The sequence below is a fragment of the Copadichromis virginalis genome, linkage group LG2 (assembly GCF_057382275.1).
Source record: "Copadichromis virginalis isolate Kocher_CV1m ecotype Utaka linkage group LG2, C_Virginalis_male_GT1.1, whole genome shotgun sequence".
Taxonomy (NCBI): domain Eukaryota; kingdom Metazoa; phylum Chordata; class Actinopteri; order Cichliformes; family Cichlidae; genus Copadichromis; species Copadichromis virginalis.
This window is the reverse complement of record NC_140619.1, coordinates 35745840-35766445: the sequence shown is the minus strand read 5'-3', so window position 1 is coordinate 35766445 and position 20606 is coordinate 35745840. Positions and strand designations below refer to the sequence as shown.

Here is a 20606-nt window from a genome sequence, read left to right as displayed (position 1 = left end):
AAAGGAAATACTTCTTTGTTAAGTGACATATTTGAACAAGAGCCCAGCTTGTATTAAACCGAATACAAAGTCGTTATTGGTAAAATGAGGAGTGCAAATGCATCACTTGGGACCAAAATAATGCAAAATCAGATTAGTCAAGGTCAGCGGTACCCACCTTGTGAAAACACAATTAAAATTTGTATTTTGATAGTAATTTTGTTTGGAATGTTTCTGCTTTTTGCGTTATTCTAATTATGTAAAACTAGATACCTTAGTTTAAGAAAATTCCAGTTAAATCCAGAAACCTTGACATTTATTTTGCTTTATTTTTAAGCTGTTGTTTGCTGCTGTGCGAGAAGAAAAGAGAATAAATGGATGGAGGACATAATAGAAATGTATTACCAGGTAGCAGCTGAGATAAGACGTATATTCTGTATAAACAGTATGTACAGTATTTTATATTAGCAGTAAAGGAGCAGTGATATATGTTTTTAAAACAGAAAACTTTGACATGCGAGCATTTTGCTTTATGTTTCAGCTTCCTCTGTTTCTATGGATTTTCTTGCAATAGATTATTTTCTCTCACAGTGGAAGAAACTCATCTTAATTAGCGGGGATTTCATTTGGGGTTTGCTAAATTACCTCCTTTCTGAACCAGGCGTTGCCTCTCCACACATCACTGCATGGTGGGAAGCAATGACGGGGTTGACTTTTAATCAGCTTTGCTTACACAGTAATTGTAAGGCAGTACAAGAACTGCGTTGTGGTAATTTCCTTTGATTAAGTCTAAACACAGCAGATGCACTTGTTAAAGAATGGGTATTTCTAACGCTGCCTTAATTTATTGACTTTTTTTTGGGCACAAAACTCCTAACTTACAGCTGGGGACAAAATGTGATGGAATGATTTAATGTCTTGGCTAAATGCTTTTTGAGATTATTATAAATTGGCTGACTATAGGATTTTTCTAAAATACTGTCTGACATGTTCTAAATCTCTTTAGGGACACTCAACTTTACTGCTTTGTTTCCCTGCAATGCATCTTGTCATACAGTATTAATCTCCATAAAGTAGATGTAGTAGTACGGATGCATATGCAGTTTCTGTTTTTTATAGTCCACATGGCCAATCATGTTTGAGCACAGTTGTTTGCTTTAACATAAAAAGTACAGGTGGAGAGCAAAATAATCATAACTGCCACCCTAATGTAGTCTTTTGTCTTGTTTTAAAGTAATTATTTGTGAACAATGACTTGTGAACAAACATGGAGATCTAAGCCTGGATATCCACTGGCTGCACCAGCATCCCTGAAAAATTGTCCCTTAGTTTGCATGGAGAACACAGACTTGTCTGCAAGCACTTGCCATTTTCTCTCTGTACTGTATTGAACTGGGAAGTTTGCCTTCAAAGTAAAATCTTTGCCTTTTGAAATGTGTTGGCTGCAGCTATAATGGCCCAACTTTTACTTTGAAGGCAAATATTCTCTGTGTCTGATTGGGTTGCGCTTTTCATAGTTTCATTGCTTCTCGGTGAGTTTTTGAATGCTCTCATGACCGTCATGCTTACTGCTGGTGACTGAATCAATCTTCTACAGACCAGCGCAATTGCAAGTAATGGTTAAAAACCACTGAATCGTCTTTAGCCCTGTGTGAATGGTGTTTTAGTAATTAATTTCACCACACTTGCAACCGGTTGGGGAATACACATTTTTCCCTTGAGATCAGTGGTTGCTAGATGATTGCTGACTCCTCTCTAGGATTGTGTGACAGGTCTAAAGCTTAATTAAATCCTAATGCTTTGTATTTAAACTGGCTTTTGTTTTTACATCTGTCTGCTTGGTCTAAAAGCTGTTCTTCTGCTCTTTTAGCCACTGTAACAGTGTAATCACTTTAGTTTGCCAAAGGTGCGCTTGAAGTAATTTACGAGGATAAAATATTCAAACCTCTTAAGTTAATCACCATTTATGGTTTTGCTTAAGTAATGAGCTCTAACATCCATAAAATGAAGTCAAGTCCACTTTCTAAATCCTTCACCTATGATTTCAAACCCTGTGGCCCTCTGTTTTTAATTGCTAACTTTGATTTATAACTGCTTGTCATTTTCTGAAAAAGGAGCTAAAGTCTTTGTTTGATAGAGGATGACATATCTCAGCTGTCACCCCCATCTTTACAATAGACCCGAGACTTAAATCTTAACGTTATTACACTCGATCATAAACATAATTGAACAGATGAATCTCAAGTTGGATATTTGCATGAAATGTGCGCACAGATTGGAGTGAAATGAACCGTATGTGAAATTGCATATGGTTTTTCAGGTTTCATTAAAGGTTACACAGCTTTAAATACAATTTTCTTGGAAAAAGAGCAGGAGAAGCAACAATGATTGTATAAAAAAACAAAGGCCTTCACAGTGTGCTCATTAAGAATGCTGTCAGTGGAATCAGGAAAAGAGCTGAGTAAAGTGGACATTTGCTTCTGATCTATTTCTTGCTGGTGTAGCTGTTTGAAGTTGAGGCCACTCTGGGCACACAGCGAAAATAACTCAATCACTTCCAATAAGTTTTGTTTGCTATTGAGATGTCTCGTTCTCAAAAGAGGACTCAAAAGCATAATGATATGTCAATTATTTTAGTAAGTTTCCAAAACAAATCAAATTCTGAAATGTGCGGTAACATCTTAAAAGAAGATAAAATAGAGTCACGGGGGTTTTGAAGGAAGTCTTTTTGTTTGTTTGTTTGCTTGTTTTTGTTTTTTGCTGGTAGTCTTTCTAATCATTAGATGGGCATGAAACTCTCTTTGTTAAATCATCAGTAAGAGATCTGCTTTGATGAAAAGTCAAAAGTTCTAGGCTCCTTACATGCAGACTTCTAAGAGTATTGTCTGCTTGTAATGTGAACGCCTTTGCTCATTGTTGAACCTACAGAGACTCATCATCAGTGGATTCTGCAGATGTATAATGCCTCTCAGTGCATTCTTTTGTTTAATGGCTCACAGTGTAGTTTCTAGACAAATTCAACTATTTTCAGCAGAAAGCTTTGATAAACACACGGTACTTATGAGCACCTAACAACAAACAGACTGAACTGGAAAATACAATAATAGTAACAATAAAAAATTACTTTGTTATAACTTATAATAAATCTTACATGCTCAGAAGGTAAACTGAAAGAGAAAAGCAATAAGAGAGAAAAAGAATAAATAGGAATAAATTAAGATAAAGTGGAGAAAGCAAAACACAAGTTGGCAGTAAACATAATAATTTCCAACATAAGAAGAGAAACAGCTACAATAAAAATATCTATAATAGAAACAACAAACAAGACAGCTGGACAATGATAAACAGACAACAAAAGAGTATAATATACAACATGACATAAAGGCAAGTTTATATATACACTGTATGTGTTTTCAGAGGTCATTCAAGTGAAGTTTCTAATTCTAGCTCATAGAGACCATCGTGGTAAATGTATAAACACTTTTTAAATTCAAGCCTTAACTGTGGACTTACCAGAAAGACTGCATATGAACATCTAAAACAGAACATAAGGTTAATGTCTTTTTAGACAACAGGGCCAGAAACACAAATCACACCAAATACTAATTGGTGGGAATTTGTCCACACTAGTTTTCCTAATATGGCTTCTGTGTTGATGAGCCTGCAGCACTTCAAATAAACCTTACTGTTTTGCATTTGTGTGGTGCTAAAACAAAAAGCAATAATAAATAGCGCTTAGATCCATCCATCAATCTATTTTCTTCCATTTATCCAATTGAGGGAGTTTTGGAGTCTATCTCAGCCGTCACAGGATGAAAGGCAGGTTACACCCTGGAGAGCAGCAGGAGTATGCAGCCACCCATGGGGAAAACATGCAAACTCCACAGAGAAAGACCCCGGCTGGCTGTTGGATTCAAACTTAGGACCCTCTTGCTGTGAGGAAACAGGACAAACCACTGCACCACTATGCTTCCCTAGCTTGTGCTTGATTTTTATATTTTTATACCTTGTATTTTACTGACAATAGAACAAAAGAAACTTATTCAATTTTAATTTCAAACTTTGAAATGGAGAAATGTTGTTTTCTTGGAAAACAGGTGCTCGTTTTGAATCTTATGCTAGCAACACCTAGATCACCTCTTAGACTGCCATCCACTAAAAATCCAATATCAGAGTGATATTTCAGATATTCATTTGGCACTCTAGGAGCACTTCAGTCACCACATACAAATAAATGAAAACCATCATCACCTGATGTTACAGTCGACAAAATAAGCATCTTGTAAAGTGCTCGAATGATACTTTCCCTCTTCCGCCTTCAGTAATAATGATGTTAATGTCCCTAGCCCCTAGTATTTTTCACTGCCAAACTCTTGCTTCAAATCCATCTTGAAAGGACAAAGAAAGCAATGGCACCATGTAAATATAATTAAGTGTGTTGATGGCATGTTTGCTCCAGGGGGAAATTACTTTGTCATTGAAAAGATAATAAAGTACGAAGGGTAATGAAATATCTGGTTAGAGGGCAAAACACTGCTAGCATGACAATGTGTAGTCATGATGGGCCAAAGCAGGAAGGCGGCAGGAGGAGGGCAAGTGAAAGTCTTTTTTGCTCCTGCTGTTCTTCTGGTTTGCTTCCAATCACAAATCACTGTGCCACATGTCTGCAGACAAAAAAGAGTCAAGCCTGGAAAGAGTGTGATGATGTATCATGGGGAAAGGTGGTAATTTTACTCAGGCCTGTGATCATGAAGGGTATAGTTAATGTAGTTGGAAGTCTTCTGTGTGTGTGTGGATGTAGACAAAATGCAATAGTGAATTTGTGATTGTGTGTTTGCTGTGTCACTGGAGCTCCTCCAGTGTCTCCAGCAGTGTGTGACGAGCAGCTGTGAGGAGAAGCTCAACTCGCCCCTCCTGCTTCACCAGCAGAGAGGGACTGAGAGCTGGAAGGTTTGTGTGTGTGTGTGTGTGTCCTCCGCTTTCTTCTAACTGGTAGCTGTTGAGGGGCTGTGGGACAGCGGGGCAGAGCAGCAGGGAGGCAGTGGTCCAACCTCCACTAACCCCCATCAGGCACAAAGCCAAGAGCCTTCAACTGAAACAAGTCAAGACACACATCAACATGCATCTGCGCACACACTCACAGAAATGCACATGTAGTCTTGCATCCACTCGTATTTGCATGCTATTTAGCAGCAAGACTCCCGGACACTGATACTCTGAGTTATTGTTGGCTTGGCATTTATTTGTTGAAGTTAAATCAGTGCTCGGCACATTTAGTGAAGCCACAGCCACAGAGTTCTGGGTGTCTGTATCAGCTTTTGCCAGGTCTTTTGGATAGTGCATAATGGCTTTATCACTTCTGTTAAGTGTCGTAATTGTGGGTGTGAAAGCGTTGGAAATCGTTGTTGGCTTTAGCCTGCTGACAGAAGGATATGTTCACAACTACAGTACAAAACTAGTTCCACTTCAGTACAATCCATCTGTCACAGCTGAGGTATATTTTAATATGAATAATTTCTCATTTCTAAGAACGAAACCTTAATGGTGCTCTGGTTAGACCTTAGTCTCACTGCATGAGTCTGGAGAGATTTAAATTGCAGACTGGTTGGTTTTCAGATGTTTTATACCTTCTATCCTCACTGCTTTTTTCCTGAAATATTGGACCTCTTCAAGCTTTTATAAATGCTTAAGCAGAAGCAATCGGAAAAGGAAACAAATTTTGCACAACTTCAAGACCAAGGCAATGGTTATCAACTTTAGCAACACAGCTGACATCCCAGCTAGAAAATCCAAAGCAGCTGGAGCGATAAAGTACCCAGCTGACTTTATATGGAAGATAAAAAAGCGTTTTATGCTGCATAAATCCTCAAAGATACACTGCCTTTGTTGTGTCTTCTATAGTACAGAAGTCAGGTCTCTGCTTTGCGATAGATGAAAAGCTGAGCACGGGAAACAGGGTATGCTACAGCAAATAAGAGTATAGTGGAGGTATCCAAGAAATGTTTCTGATACTCAAGATAAAAAGAAACTCAGTTCTTAGAGGAAGGCTTGCAGTCTGAACACGAAGTAATAGATGGTGAGGACAAACACAGATTAAAACTCATCTGGCTTTTCCCCGAGGAAGAGGTGATGATTTTAGTTAGTTAGCATGTCAATGGATGATTCTTGTGGTCACTTTAAGGAAAATTTAGAGACAAAAAACATTTATGTACAGAAAATAATGCCCCACTCAACACATGCTCATGGCTGCAGCAAAATTTGCTCTTTGCAGATAACACTGATTCATCCAGAGGAACTGTGATTTTATCACAAGCATGTAGCTTAAAACCTATAGTCATGCACTGTGATTGAAATCTCACAAGAATCCAGCTACCTTATAAAGTAACAGCTCTTAATCCTGATGTGTCAGTAGTGCTCGTGCATGAACTGTCACACCTAGAAAGAGGTAACAAATATTCAGCACTGCAGGTTTGACTGTACTACACCAATATTTCAGACAGATTTCTTTATTACAAGAGATAAAATACCTTGAGACTTCCATGTTAAATTAATGAAGTAAACTGGTGACAGTAATGTTCAGCAAGACTTGGTGTTCATCTGAACAACAGACTGGACTGGACTCATAACTGTTACACCCCGGCCTAGGCAACCGGGGTGCAACGTAGAAAAACAAAGATAAGGAAAATAAAACCACGAAGGCTTTCCACCAAAATCCCAAAACGAAAATATCCCATGACGAAAGTATTAACAAACTCATTCACAACTATTTACAACAGACTATTTATTTACAACAAAACACCAAACTATTTACAACACGGGGGAGATCGCGACCATGACATACTGAAACACAAGGCTTAAATACATAGAAGGAGCAATCAGGGAATGGACCACAGGAGGGAAACACAGCTGGGGCAAATTAGAACTGACGAGACAGGGAAAATGTAAACTGAACACACTAAGATAACACAGACTTTCAAAGTAAAACAGGAAATACATAAGTCATGCAAAAACAAAACACTGACACACCGAAACGTAACAATAACTCAGACGCCCTCTACAGGAAAGGGCAGAGCAGGTTGTACCTGCTGCGGAGACTCAGGTCGTTTGGGGTGGAGGGCCCACTCCTGAAGACCTTCTATGACTCTGTGGTGGCTTCTGCTATCTTTTATGGTGTGGTCTGCTGGGGCGGCAGCATCTCTGCTGGGGACAGGAAGAGACTGAACAGGGTGATCCGAAGGGCCAGCTCTGTTCTAGGATGCCCTCTGGACCCAGTGGAGGTGGTGAGTGACAGGAGAACGGCGGCTAAGCTGTCATCCCTGTTGGACAACGTCTCCCACCCCATGCAGCAGACTGTGACAGCACTGAGCAGCTCCTTCAGTGGGAGACTGCGGCACCCACGGTGTGGGACGGAGAGATTTCGCAGGTCTTTCCTCCCCACTGCTGTCAGACTCCACAACAAAGACTTTAACTGAACAAACACACACATCCACACATGTGCAATAACACTAAGTGCAATAATCTTTTCTGGCATCGTTGTATTTTTACTCAGTTGTATATAGCATTCGTATTCTATTTTTATCTTATTGTATATTTTTATTCTATTTTATTCTACTGTATATAGTATATTATTTTATTCTATTCTGTACAGCTGTGTACTGTATTTATTCTTATTGTATTCTAATTTTTGCGTCATAACTTTTGCACTGTCCACTTCCTGCTGTGACAAAACAAATTTCCCACGTGTGGGACTAATAAAGGTTATCTTATCTTATCTTATCTTAAAGAAATGCTACTGCTGTGAATCAATGAAGCGCATTTGCATACTGTAGCTTCTCGGATTTACCACCTTACACACAATACAAAGCTTTGACCATTTGGCCGACCCATTTCCATACCTTTGACAGTCCTGGTCTACAGCTCTGCTAGTAGCTCTGCGAGGCTGCACTCAAACTTACTGGTGCTTTGAGCTAATTGCTTGCATGCTAAAATGCTGATTTTTAGATTGCGACATATTTATGTTTAATGTCTGACATTTTCTCATATGCAGTAAATTTAAATTACAGCAGAGGCTGATAGTAAAATTAGGCTGTTGTTAGTTTGGCTGATGTTACGTCATAAACCATGTTAATGGTACGAGAGTGACTTGATGATGTGCTAAATGAAAAGTCAGGTCATCAGTGTGAACAAAATTCATTTTGAGAGAAACATGACCACACTATATGGCAATCTATGCAATATTTGTCTAGGCCTATTATGCAAAACATAAACTATTAACAGCAAACCAACATTAATGCTTAATTGAAACTTGAAAAAAAAAGTTATTATGCTGGCGAGCAAACATTTCACGACTCTCAGCCTAGTTGTTGAGATGTTGCTTGCTCCGAAGCCACGGCACTACCTTGGCTAAGGATCCAAACAAAGAAAAGCAACATCAAAAGCTTCAGAATTAAAAATTTATGAAAAAGTTTTATGAAATATTTACCTTTACTTGCTCTTCATCTTCATTCTCTGTATGTGCTAATATTTCTTCTTGTATTTTTCCTTTTCGTTGTGCCACAAAAGTCCCTGTTTTAGTTCCTTTGACCCTTGATCTTTATTACAAACTAAGAAATGCAAGTCTCGGCTGTTGGAATTTTATTTAAAATTTTCTCTGACTACAAACTGTTCCCCTAACTACTAGTGCATGTTTTTGTGCAGTGATCAGAGTGTGTGTGGGTCGAAGGACATCAGGCAGATGGCCTTTTCTTCCTGTTGGTGGTGAGCAGTGGGGGCTATGTAGGTGTAAGAAGGAATGTGCAAGGACAGAGACGTCTTTGACCAGGACCAAAGTTTCTGCTTATTAGTTCACACATCTCTCCCCATGCCTGTGCCTCTCTCCTTGTTTTCCTACCTCCAGTTCTCTTCCTGGATCTTTCTTTCATCTGCATCCCAAACTTATCTCTGCACTCTCTGCCATGCCAACCAACAGACTGGGTAAATAATGTCAATGCTCGGTTACCCGTGGTGGCGGGTTTAACAACGTGAATCTGAGCCTTCATTTAGAACCACGCAGGAAGTCATATTATTCAGGTAGGTGCTGCACATTGTTAAAGAACTGTATTAATTGGCAAAGCTCCAGTAATGAAAGTAAATCCTTGTTATCTTATTGCTTCTCTGGCATATCTGAACTAAGTCTTGATTCCTTCAGATTAATATCAACATGTAGACTTGGTGTAGCAGCACAGTGGCTTTGATCCTCTCAAGCTTTATCTGCACAGTTGAACTGTCTTTTCTCCTTTGCTTTGTGAAATCCAGCAAAGCTTTGTGTGCTATCTTTTATCATCTTCAGCTCCTTTGATTTTGCATTCACATATTGTCTGGAAAATGTTATTACAGGTTGGCTCGGCTTGAGTGGTCAGAGAAAAGAACAAAAGGCAGATATGCTGTCTGTACTGTTAACATAATTGGGGCAGTTTTTAAAGTGTTGAGATGTGATTGCTGTTGGAAACGGTCATGAAACGAAAAAAGAGAGAGATGAGTGTTGTAGCCATAGCAGCAAGACGAATATTGTTTGTGTCACTTTGTGGCATGTCAGTGAAATCTCAGCTGGTTTTTCAGCATCTTAGGAAAACATGCAGTACATATGCTTGACTGAGCAACGCCACATCCAATCAAGGCCATAAATAATGCATGTTTAAAGCTTGACTCATGTTTTTGAAGTTTAAAGCGAGAGACAGAACCACCTAATGTCTTGCACTGTGGGCTGATACATGCCTGCCTAATGCAAATGTGTGCCTATGAGACTGAAATAACATAGATATTTGCATTAAATGACTTATGTAGACATCACTTATCTTTTGTTGTCATTTATAATTTAATTTGCTGCAGAAAAAAAACGATAAACTTGCTTAAAAATAATATGTAATACATTTTGTAAATAGAATATTCCAGGTGCAATGATGCATGACCTTGTGTCTTTATATGATCCTGGCAGCTGCATGAGAAAAGGCTGCAGAAGAGAGAACTGAGGTCCCCGTCTGTCACTCAGTTTGTGCCTCACTCCTGAACCAAACCTCTCTCAGAGCTATCTTTCACCCTTGGGGTATTCCCTTGATGTCTGCAGTGGCGTGGTTGATGGCCGTCATTGTTCAACTCCATTTCACATTTTGACAATTCAGCTTTCCAAGGCAAACAAACAACCATGTTTCTCTTCTGCAACGTGTGTCTTCTGTTTACTCATTTGCATTCATTTTTATTCACAAATGGTGAAGTGAAGTGAATCAAATCTGTCTGTAGAATAGAAAGGCTTTATTATGTGTTCTTATTTTTAAAAGGTGCGCTGGAGATCCTAGTGGGGTCTTTGCAGTGCAAACACTATATGCAAAGTCACACGTGACCCCTGATTACCAGCAAAGGGAAAGAGACACTGAGCCAGGAGGGAGTGGGAGAGATGTGCCGGGTAGTGCTGATTCACACAAGTTTCACCTACACTAACGGGAGCTGTCTGAGGAAAGAAAAGGAAGGGAAGGAAGTGGAGAGATAACAGGAGACGGTAGTGAGGATGAGATGGTTATTATGATTCATATGAAATAGGAAAAAAAACCTACAGCCAATCTGAAGTTGGATGGCCTGCCGAACAGACTGGAAAGGTAGAGAGAAGAGTATATCTGCAGAGGATAGAAAGGAGAATAAATATGCAGGCAGAGGAGTGTAAGGATAAAGAAAGGAGATGAGTGGGCTGAAAGCAAGTCTATTCTTCCGTCTCACCGGGGAGTCATTCACTGAAATGTTGAAAGTGCAGCAAAAGTTCCTTCCTGGTTCATACTGGGCTCAATTAAGCTTGAAAGAGAAATGCTCTGCAACCCGGGATGCAACTCCACCGCTGACCGCCACCTAAACCACAAGGCACTGGTCCTAAGGGCACATGGAGCCCCATGTTTCTCTTTCAAATTGCCCCATGTGCCAAGCTCCAGTCACCAGGTGTTTTCCCTCGAGCCTAGCTGAGGTAGATTAGGCATTTAGCTAGGCCTTCTGGGCGCCTCCTGGTGAGGTGTTTTGTGTATGTCTACCTAGAAGGAGGCCCCAGAGCAGACCAATACTAAAGGAGAGATTACTTCTATGGGCTAGTTTGGGAACACCCCAGTGTCCCCCCAGAAGTGGCCGGGGAGAAAGAGGTCTGGGTATCTCTGCTTAGACTGCAGCCGCTGCAGCAGAGAGGAATGGGTAGACACTCGAAAGGAAGCAACGATAAGGACTAACAAATAGTTTTTTTCTTTTTAAATATCTTAATTCTTTTGAATATTAATAACGATTATAAATCTTAAACAGTTGTCCTTGAATGAGGACAACTATTTAATATAAGCTGTTTAAACATAACCTGCTTTCACACAAAAGAGCAGGAGAATAATTTCACAACACTGTCTGAGGTTATCCTTTCTCACATAGAAAGGTTTGGGCGAGGGAGTAGCCTGGCTAAAGTGTGCAGGAGGCAGGAGACAGGAGACAGCCACTCACAAGCTGGGAATTCACCAAGACTATAACCTTGGTTTTTCTGACACCGATGCAATCAAACATTACATCGACCTCGTACTCTGGAGCTGGCAGGTTAATGTTAGAGACGACTGGATTGGACTTTTGTGTTCTCACTTGCATCTCTGCAGAATAATCTTTAGAAAAGGGTCATCGTGCAGTGAATATATGACATGGGACAGATTTATTGATTCTCTGAGTCTCTGTAATGTAGTAGAGGGATGAAACACCATTCTTTCAAAATAAATTCCCTAATTTGATGTTTTGATGGTAGTGTAAGAGAGCATTTGTCACAGGTGTTCTGCTGTGTTGAGAGTTGGTGACTGTGAAGGCCTTAGCATATGATTCACACCATTTTCACACTCATCAGACCATTCAGAGACCACTTGAGACCTGGGGATGCTCAAAGAGACCATTCCCATCAGGATAGAGATGTCTCATCACAGGATAAAGGTGATCACCCAGAAAAACTTTGTATTGACACAGCAATCCTTCTTTCCAAGCTTTCGAATAGACCAATTTTATCATCAACATCACGGGAGGTTCTGAGCTTAATTTCTTGATTACTTTGTCTCTACTTTGTACACTTATATTTAGAATAAAAGCATGCATTGACTTTTTTCCTATAAAGTGAGATGAATAACCTTTGAAATTTCATGAATCATCCATAAAATATCAGAAAATAATGGAATTACCAACTCCATTATCAGTTTCAAATGTCTTGTCTTACAAACTTTGACAAAATCCCCCCAAAAGGGAAAATGAAACAAGCCAACAGTAAAAACAAAAAAACAAATGATTCAGTTATTAAAAATAACAATAAATGATCTTTTTTTTTTAATATGTCAAACACAAGAACTAAAGCTCAATATAAATAAATGAATACAAGACCAAAGATTGGACCTGGCAGGCCAGCATGCAGACCAAGAATCACCTGTGTCGTCTGAAGTCTTTTATGTGTTGTTTTTACAGTCTTTACAGTCCCAGCTAGTTTCAAAAGTAGACATGGTGATAGCTTAATCTGCTTGAGTCGACCACTGAACCTTTAGTGGTTTAAGACTTATTTTGATAGGTGCATATTTGTGTGAGTACTGAGTGCAGTATTTTGTCCCTTTGCTGCTTTAGATGGATGGCTGACTGCTCCAGTGAGTGTTAAAGGTTGGGTTCTTCTGTGGGAGAGATATGATCAACCAGTTTCAAAACAATCTGATAAGAGCCTTCTGACCAACACAGGGGACGCTGCCGGTCATGGTGTGTGAGCGTGTATTTCTGTGTGTGTTATAAAGGCTGAGGGTGTAAGCTCAGATGCCCAGCTGCTGCAAAGGTAAAGGTTGTGAAAAGAACACAAGAGACAGGAAGCCTCAGACAGCCCAGTGACCGAACATGAGATTTATCATGACCTGCGAACCTGGAAAAGCTTGTCCTGCCACTTATTACTCTGTGTGTGTGTGTATTTGTCCGTATGATAGGCCGTGTGTGCTTGTGTGTGTGGACTAACTCCTTGATATTTTTCCCCCTAGCTCCATCAAGAGGATTGCACCTCTTCATATCTAGCCTTGAATACCCCCTCACTCTAAAAGTCTGTGAAAAAGAGGCTTTTTGTCTACGTTTGTTTCCTGAGTTTAATGGATTGGAATAATGGGATAAAACTGCTGGTGTCTCATGAATCAGGTTTTCTGTCTCACAGACCGGACAGGGTTATTGCATATGGCCCCGATTTGTTGACCATGCTTTTGTGTGTGTCGTGCTTCGCATTTTGGGATACTGTTTATTAATGGGTACATAGTCCTTACTGCTTTTAACGATGATGCGCCCTATAAGTTCTAGACTTTATGTGGTCGTGATTGAATAGCATGCAATTGCTGCTTGGCAGATAGTTTGACAAATCTGCTCTCAACAGTCGACATTTTTTGTCTTGGATTCATTATTCACTTTCATGTTAAGAATTAATGTGTCTTGTCTTAGAAGTGACAAAACTCTGTGATTTTATTCCGATAGATTTTATTTTTTAAGACCGTCAAAAAATGGTTGGGAATTGGGTTTATAGCTTTAAAAACATGTTTTTATAGGTTGCTGTGTCTGTATATATGGCTTTCATGTTTGTGAAACAGATCCAGGCTTGTCAGACTCCAAAACATATCAGTTTAATATTGTGAAGAAAGAATTTAACGCATTGGAAAGCCATCACTGTAGCACCGAATCTTTTATCTTTTGTTTCTTTCTCAACTAGTGTTATGTCACAACAAAAGTTTAGGGTTTAGTTTTTTTGGGTTTTTTTTTTTTTACCTCAATGGTTTTAAATATAAGAGCAGAACACCATCTATTAGCAATCAATTCAAATTTGTCCAAACTGTAATACTCACCTGTGTGTGTCCTGCTGTGTGTGTGTTTTTAGCTGCGGGGCGGCCTTCGTGGCCGGGATGCCACTGTGTGCCATGCCAGTCCACAGTGGACGGTGAGGGGCAGGAGGAGGGCACTGAGTGTAGGAGACTGAGAGGGGGTGGCCCGAATCAAACAGGAGAAATGAACCTCTGCTGGAATGAGATCAAACGCAAATCGCACAATATCCGGTAAGTTAGCACTCACGCTGGTTTTCACAGAGGTCAAAGCCATTTGGAAAAGCCTGGAACCATCTGTATGGATGATTGTCTCAAAGAAGCATGCCGTATGTACCTGGGAACAGAGGCTGACTGCAGACTTTTTGGGTGAAATGAACCCGTCTTGATTGCTCGCAGTTGACATTCTCAGCTCTATGGTAACAAAATTGCTGATTGCCCTTCTGTATCTGCTAGTTTTTCTCAAAAGATATAAACATGCTTTTTTCAAGGCGCAGATGATTGTAAGCTGCATCCAATCAGCTTTTTTGTTATGGAACTGTTTCACCATCATCACAGTCCAAACACATCTTGGCATGCTGAGATTCACTCAGTTTTAACTTAATGTTTCTAAAGCCAGTTGAAGCACTGATGGAAAGAACGAAAAAGGCAAAGCTTATTCCTGTCCTCTTTATAAGCACTTTAGAGATGCACACTGAAGTAATAATGTAATGTTGGAGTGGCTTTTGGCTTTACAACATCTATACATAGAATTTGTTTGTGCAGCATCTATTAATAATAACCCAGAGTTTTAAAGTCGCACCCTTATTTATGGCTGTTGTCATTTTGTGGTTATATCCCTGTGGGGAAAACAACAAGTTCACATGCAGCCCGTCACACAGTAGCACCGGAGCTAATGTGATATCCATTTACACTGTTCTTTGCTTGTTTCCCATTTTCCACCTAATGATTCTTCATGTTGCTATTCACTGTGTTCAGGTAATTAAAAGCATTGTCTGATAATGTGCTGTCACACAATAACACATTTCACGTCTCTTTCCAGTCAGCTTATTAATTATTCATATAATATAGGTTAATGCTGTCCGGGCTTGCTGTATGATTTTTATATCTTCCATTCAACTGGCATCCTGTTTAGACAATTGGCCCCTTAATTGCTTACTTGACCCTGATGTATCTAAGAAGGGGGAGGAGGAGGTTAAGGAAGGATAGTTGTTAAATTGGGTAGGACAGTTTCCCCTGCAGTCCTGTGTAATGAGATCACTATGGATGGCCTGCAGTGGCTGTTTATATCCGAGCAACACTCTGACTTCATCAGGCTGAGAGAGGAAGAGAGGAATACAGGACGACGTCGATGCGGGGAGGAGGAGAGAGATAGAGAACGGGTATTAAATCTTCACACGAGAGAGATGCTATGTAGGAAAAGGGGAGTGGCAAGAGGGAAAGAATGAATGAATGAGGAAGAGCTTTGCCGAAGAGCTGTCTAACCTTGAGGGTGAGTGCTGTCCAGATGAAACGCCTGACTGCGTTCAGTGCCAGCGGCTGGACAAGAGCAGACAACTGGCTTTATAATGGCCTGTCTGGCACTGATTGACAGGTGGTTGAGGCTTTGTTCTAATAAAGTCACGAGAGCTTCCTTCTTTTGTTTAAAGTCTCCTGCATTATCCTTTATAGTATACTGTACCTAGACTGAACTAATTGAAACTTTCCCTGTTGTACTGCAGTATTATTTTCTGAAGTCTGGCTAACAGCTCAGTGAGGTTGTAATTAAGCACTGTAGTGCTTTGAGCTAAGTGCTCTCAGTGACAAATGTGCGCCTTTGCAGTTGAGGTAAGCAGGTGGAAGGTTAACAGGTTTTCCAAAGTAAGCATACTGGCCTTTCCTTCCTTCCATTGGAGAAAATACATTTAAACATGCCTAAAATGCCATATAGGCGCATTTCCAGTTAAAAGGAACGACAGAGTCTGTATTACGTGAGACTGCGTTTGTACAAACACAGCTGGCTTTTGAACAGGATGCTGGGATTTGAATCTCATCACAGATCAGGTTTCAGCTTGAATCATTTCCACTCACTGTGTGGTAAGGATTATGAAATGATTATGATTTTGATTAAAATACGTCTTTTTAAAACTTTGAGGGTGGTAGACAACTCTTTTTTTTCACCCATGATTTCTAAGATGCCGATGTCTCTAAAGATGATACTGCCAGTACACATATTATTCTATTTTTATATTTCACACGCAGCATCTGCGTTGGCCAACTTGTTGATAACAGCTTGAGGTTACAACCTTTTCCTTGGAAGGGAGGTTATTTCTTGTGAATCACTGGATCTGTTGTGCTTCACTTTGCCTTTGTTGTTACTGCTTCTTTTTATTGCTTTTCCTTTCGGGTATGTTCTTTTCCTTGTCTTTCTTTCTTTGTCTGTTTTCCCTCCGTTGTCTCCCTCACTCGCATTAGCATTGCCTGTTTAGTTCTGTGTTCAGTTTCGTCCAGCTGCTCTCCTCGTGTTCTTTTCAGTCCATCCTTTTTGCTTGCCTATGTGCATCTCCGGTGCTCCTAGTTTTCTGTTTTGCTTTCCTTTGCAGCTCCTTCTAGGTTTTCATATTTGGATTTGTGTGCATTAACTAACCTTTTCTTCTGTGTTTGAGTCCCTAAACTTTGTGACACAGGAAAGTAAATTCGCTGCTTATAGAAATTGAAAATGGCATTGCTATCCAGGTATTTGAAGTGATGGTAGAGCTACTTGATTGACAGTAGATGACTTCAGTTCATTCTCATCAAACCATTTAATACATTTTGAGATATTTCTGTTAGATCAAAGTCAACACCTGACCAACACAGACACCCTTACAGCGATGCCCCAAACTCCTGAGTAGACGGGGAAAAGCAGCTTTTCAAAATTTGCTGATTGCCCTGTATGCTCAGAGAATTAAACAAATTAAGATAAGGAGTAAACAGTGTAACAAAATGCATTCTCTAACAGACGGCAGTGGCACTGTGAATTTATCAGCATGACACAGTGTCGCTCAGCTAATTGGACTCAGTGCTGATAACAGAAGGTTAGGGGTTTGATCACTTTTTTGGCGTCTTACATAGAAAATTGGCAAAATCATTACACCATGAGCCACTCCACTCACACTCACCCTCACCAGCTGTGTAGCATGTGCTATTGACTACAAAATAGCACTTTGATGCCTTTGGCAAAATATGTAGACATGCTGTTTTTATTGCTTATATCAAGTTGTGGTTTAATGTCTTATGCAGCACTGAGATAATAGCCCCAAACAAGTGGACCACAGCATTGTATTGCACTGTGTCTATCATAATCACTGCTAACTGATTATGAATACATATATAAAAGAGACATTTATTACTCCAACCATATTGGTGAGACTATTCAGCCATCTGTAACTATTATATAAGAAAATACAGTATGAGAGTGTAGGAGGTTTCAGTGAATTTATGCTATTTTTCTCAGACTGGTTTATAAAGGGATCAGTTGTTCTTTTAGCTCTTTTGTAATTTATTCAGTGGACAATCAGAGAATTATCTTTGATTCCTTTTTCATTTCTCAGTTGTGTCCATTCGACTGGATGCCTTTAATAAATTTGAAAAATCGAGAAAAGGGGGCTTATTTTGCCTTTATTGAGCCATGATATCGCTGAATGAAGCATCTTTTAAAACTGTGAGAGAGAAAAAATGCTAGGCTTGTGCAGCTGTCACATTCCATCTGTCTTTGTAGTTGAACGATCCATTTCAAAGTGAAAATTAATCCAACTAATCCGTGTGTGTTTCTGAAGCTATTATGTCTGTTTGTGATGGTGCTTCTACAGCACTTTGAAAGAAATGGTAATAATGGGCATGTGTGTAATTGACTGACTCTCCTTATATCTTATACTTTATCAGGGTTCTCAGAGGATGAATCTGACTGGCTTTTGGCTTTTACTCTATGCCACTATCCTGTTTATAGCTGTTAGTGAGTGCAGTTCTATTCAGTCCCATTAAACCTGGTTCAGACATCCATGTTTGATTCAGACTATTTACAGACGATAAAATGGGTTGCTAGAATAGCTGTATACTTTGAATGATTGCTTTTTGTCTATTTAAAACCTCTTAGTCTTACTCATCTGCCCCACTGCAAGATTGCTGGCAATCTGACCAAGGCAACAAGTCCTCCAAGTAAACAGTCTTATTAGTTTTTGTTCCTACCATTGAGTGGAGTGTTTCCATTTAATAGAGTGTACACAGTTTACCTTAAAAGGCTGTTGAAATAGAGGTGGAACAAAACAACACCCAACTTTTGATTAGGTTTGAGTTTCATCTCACAGCCCTTGCTGTTCACGTATGTTTTCACTAATTGTTTGGATAAATTTAGACCTGAAATCCACTCGATTATCGGATTAGGGTTGGAGAAGTTGGAGAGTCAAAGAAACTGAATTGCTGGTTAAATCAGGATTGGATGTTGAACTGCTGACCTTATGAGAAAAGACAACGGGCTTAACAATCTTAGCCATGAACAGTGACAATTTCTAATGATTCTTTCAGAACAGGAACAAAATAATGTGTAATGTGACATGGCACTAAGAATCTCCTCAGCCGTGGCATTTATCAATTTAAATGTCATTAGGTGGCACATCAGCCTTTTTCCCTTATCAAGATTTTTGTAAAGAGTGAAAAAGATTCATGGATTTAACAGTTTTGGAAAACAAAGGAAGCTTAACATTTAAATGTTCTGCCCATTTTATGTTTGTGTGATTTATTTTACCTAAAATCTTAGAGTTTGTGCAAAGGTCACTGGTTTAAATAGAATTATTTAACATGGCTTCTAGAAGCATCTTAACTATACCACATAACCCCTTCTGTAGAACCAGCTCCCAGTTTGGATTTGGGAGACAGACACCCTCTCTACTTTTAACATTAAAGGCTTAAAGTGTTCCTTTTTGATACAGCATATAGTTAGGGCCGGATCAGGTGACCCTGGACCCTCCCTTAGTTGCACTGCAATAGACACAGGCTGCTGGAGGCTTCCCATAATGGACTGAGTGTTCTTTCTTCACTCACCTTTTTTCACTCTCTGTGTTTATACACCACTCTGCATTAAATCTTAAGTTCTTATTAGTCTCTGGCTCTCTTCCACAATGTGTCTTTTGTCTTGTTTTCCTGCCCTCACCTCATTCTAGTTGTGGCAGATGACTGCGCCTCCCTGAGCCTGGTTACTGTTTCTTCCTGGTAGGAGGGAGTTTTTACTTTTACTACGCCCTCTCTATTGAGTTCAACTGAAAAGTGTAATAACAATTAAATAACACCTGTTTTCGTGAACAAACTAGTTGGTCATTTTAGTGTGGGAGGACAGTTTCAATCATGGCGTGAGGCTGGAGCTACCGCGTCCTATTTTTGCATACTGTTGTAGTCAGACAAAAATAGGCTGTTGCTGAATCATCACAGTTCACTTGCAGGTATGACTTTGCTTCCTCCAAACAGACTTTCTGCCATAGTTTAGTTGATTAGTGTTAACCATATTGATAACAATAACAAGCATTGTTAAGGTTCAGGCTGTGGCACGTAGGGACATGCCCACTGTTATTCACTGCAGGGAATGCCCACAGGGGTTCGTGTGGGTAGCTCAGTGGCATGCTATGAATTTATTTGCCGCATGGCTCAGATAACTGCAGAGAGCCAACCACCTACGCTCAGCGTCTGTCTGAGGGCAAAGGGAGACCTCTGAGTCTGTTTTTGTCTTCATCTTTGTTATTATGACAACACCTCTATCTCTATTCACATCTATCACGTCTACCAGTGTCCTCCTAATTCAAGATATCTTTTATTTCCATTTACTTTGAATTTTTGTACATTTTCCTCTTGCAGATCTCACCTTGTTCTGCTGGTGCTATATTTTTTCTTGTACTATCCTCCACCTCCACATCATCCTATGCTTACTAGCAATTCTAGAGACGGTCCGCCTTTGGTTATTTGTGCCCCACTTTTCCTACATCACCCACAGGAAAAGCTACAGTATGATCCCCGCAGGGCTTATTTAGCTCCAATTACATGTTAATGATAATTAAATTGTTCAAGGCTGGGTGAAAACCTATTCTTCTGTAGTTGCTAGTGACAGGGCCTGATGTATGTGGCACTCTTTTGGGAATTTTAGCCATCAATCATTTAGTCACTCGAAGGAGTGGATTTTGTTTTTACTGCTGCCTGAGAATCATATTGAGATCTAGGAGTTTATTTCAAGAAAAGGCTGCATTCTTCTAAAGTGCTTTGTATATATTTGCTCAGACTCACTATGTCCTTGTAATACTGATGGATGAGGTTTAAGCCACGAGGCTAACTGCTGTAAATGTGGCCCAGATTTCAGGGGTTTTAATTTTACTATTTGTAAGCCTTTTCCGTGTCTTAATCAATTACTAAATCAATTCTATAATAATTTAAAGAGTCCTAACACACTCCTTCCCTCTCGTTCCTTGAGAGACTCCCATTGATGTCACGCATATCATGCTGCTCAAAGCGTATCTGGTGGCAAGGCTGAAAAAACAAACTTTGATACACTTTAATGATAAAACAAATCATTGGGGAAATGGGATCCCCATGAATAATATGGCAAGTTACCACATAGTGTGTGTGTGTGTGTGTGTGTGTGTGTGTGTGTGTGTGTGTGTGTGTGTGTGTGTGTGTGTACAAACATTAATCCCAAGCTGTAAACAGCTTCAAATTAAGCAAGAGTGAGTAGAGCACGGAACTATATCTTCTCACCAGTCATTTGATGCAGAACAAATCAGAAGT

General features: G+C 39.7%; 1 protein-coding gene across 3 annotated transcripts in view; it reads left to right on the top strand.

The window, feature by feature from the left end:
* drp2 (dystrophin related protein 2) overlaps nt 1-20606 on the top strand; it is a 188390-nt gene that overhangs the window by 97825 nt on the left and 69959 nt on the right. For all 3 annotated transcript variants that reach the window (XM_085432965.1, XM_085432959.1, XM_085432971.1), the window contains exon 3: nt 13883-14057. In XM_085432965.1, coding sequence (XP_085289091.1) covers nt 14011-14057 — 47 coding nt within the window. In that variant the 5' untranslated portion in view covers nt 13883-14010. The remainder of the gene's footprint in view (nt 1-13882; nt 14058-20606) is intronic.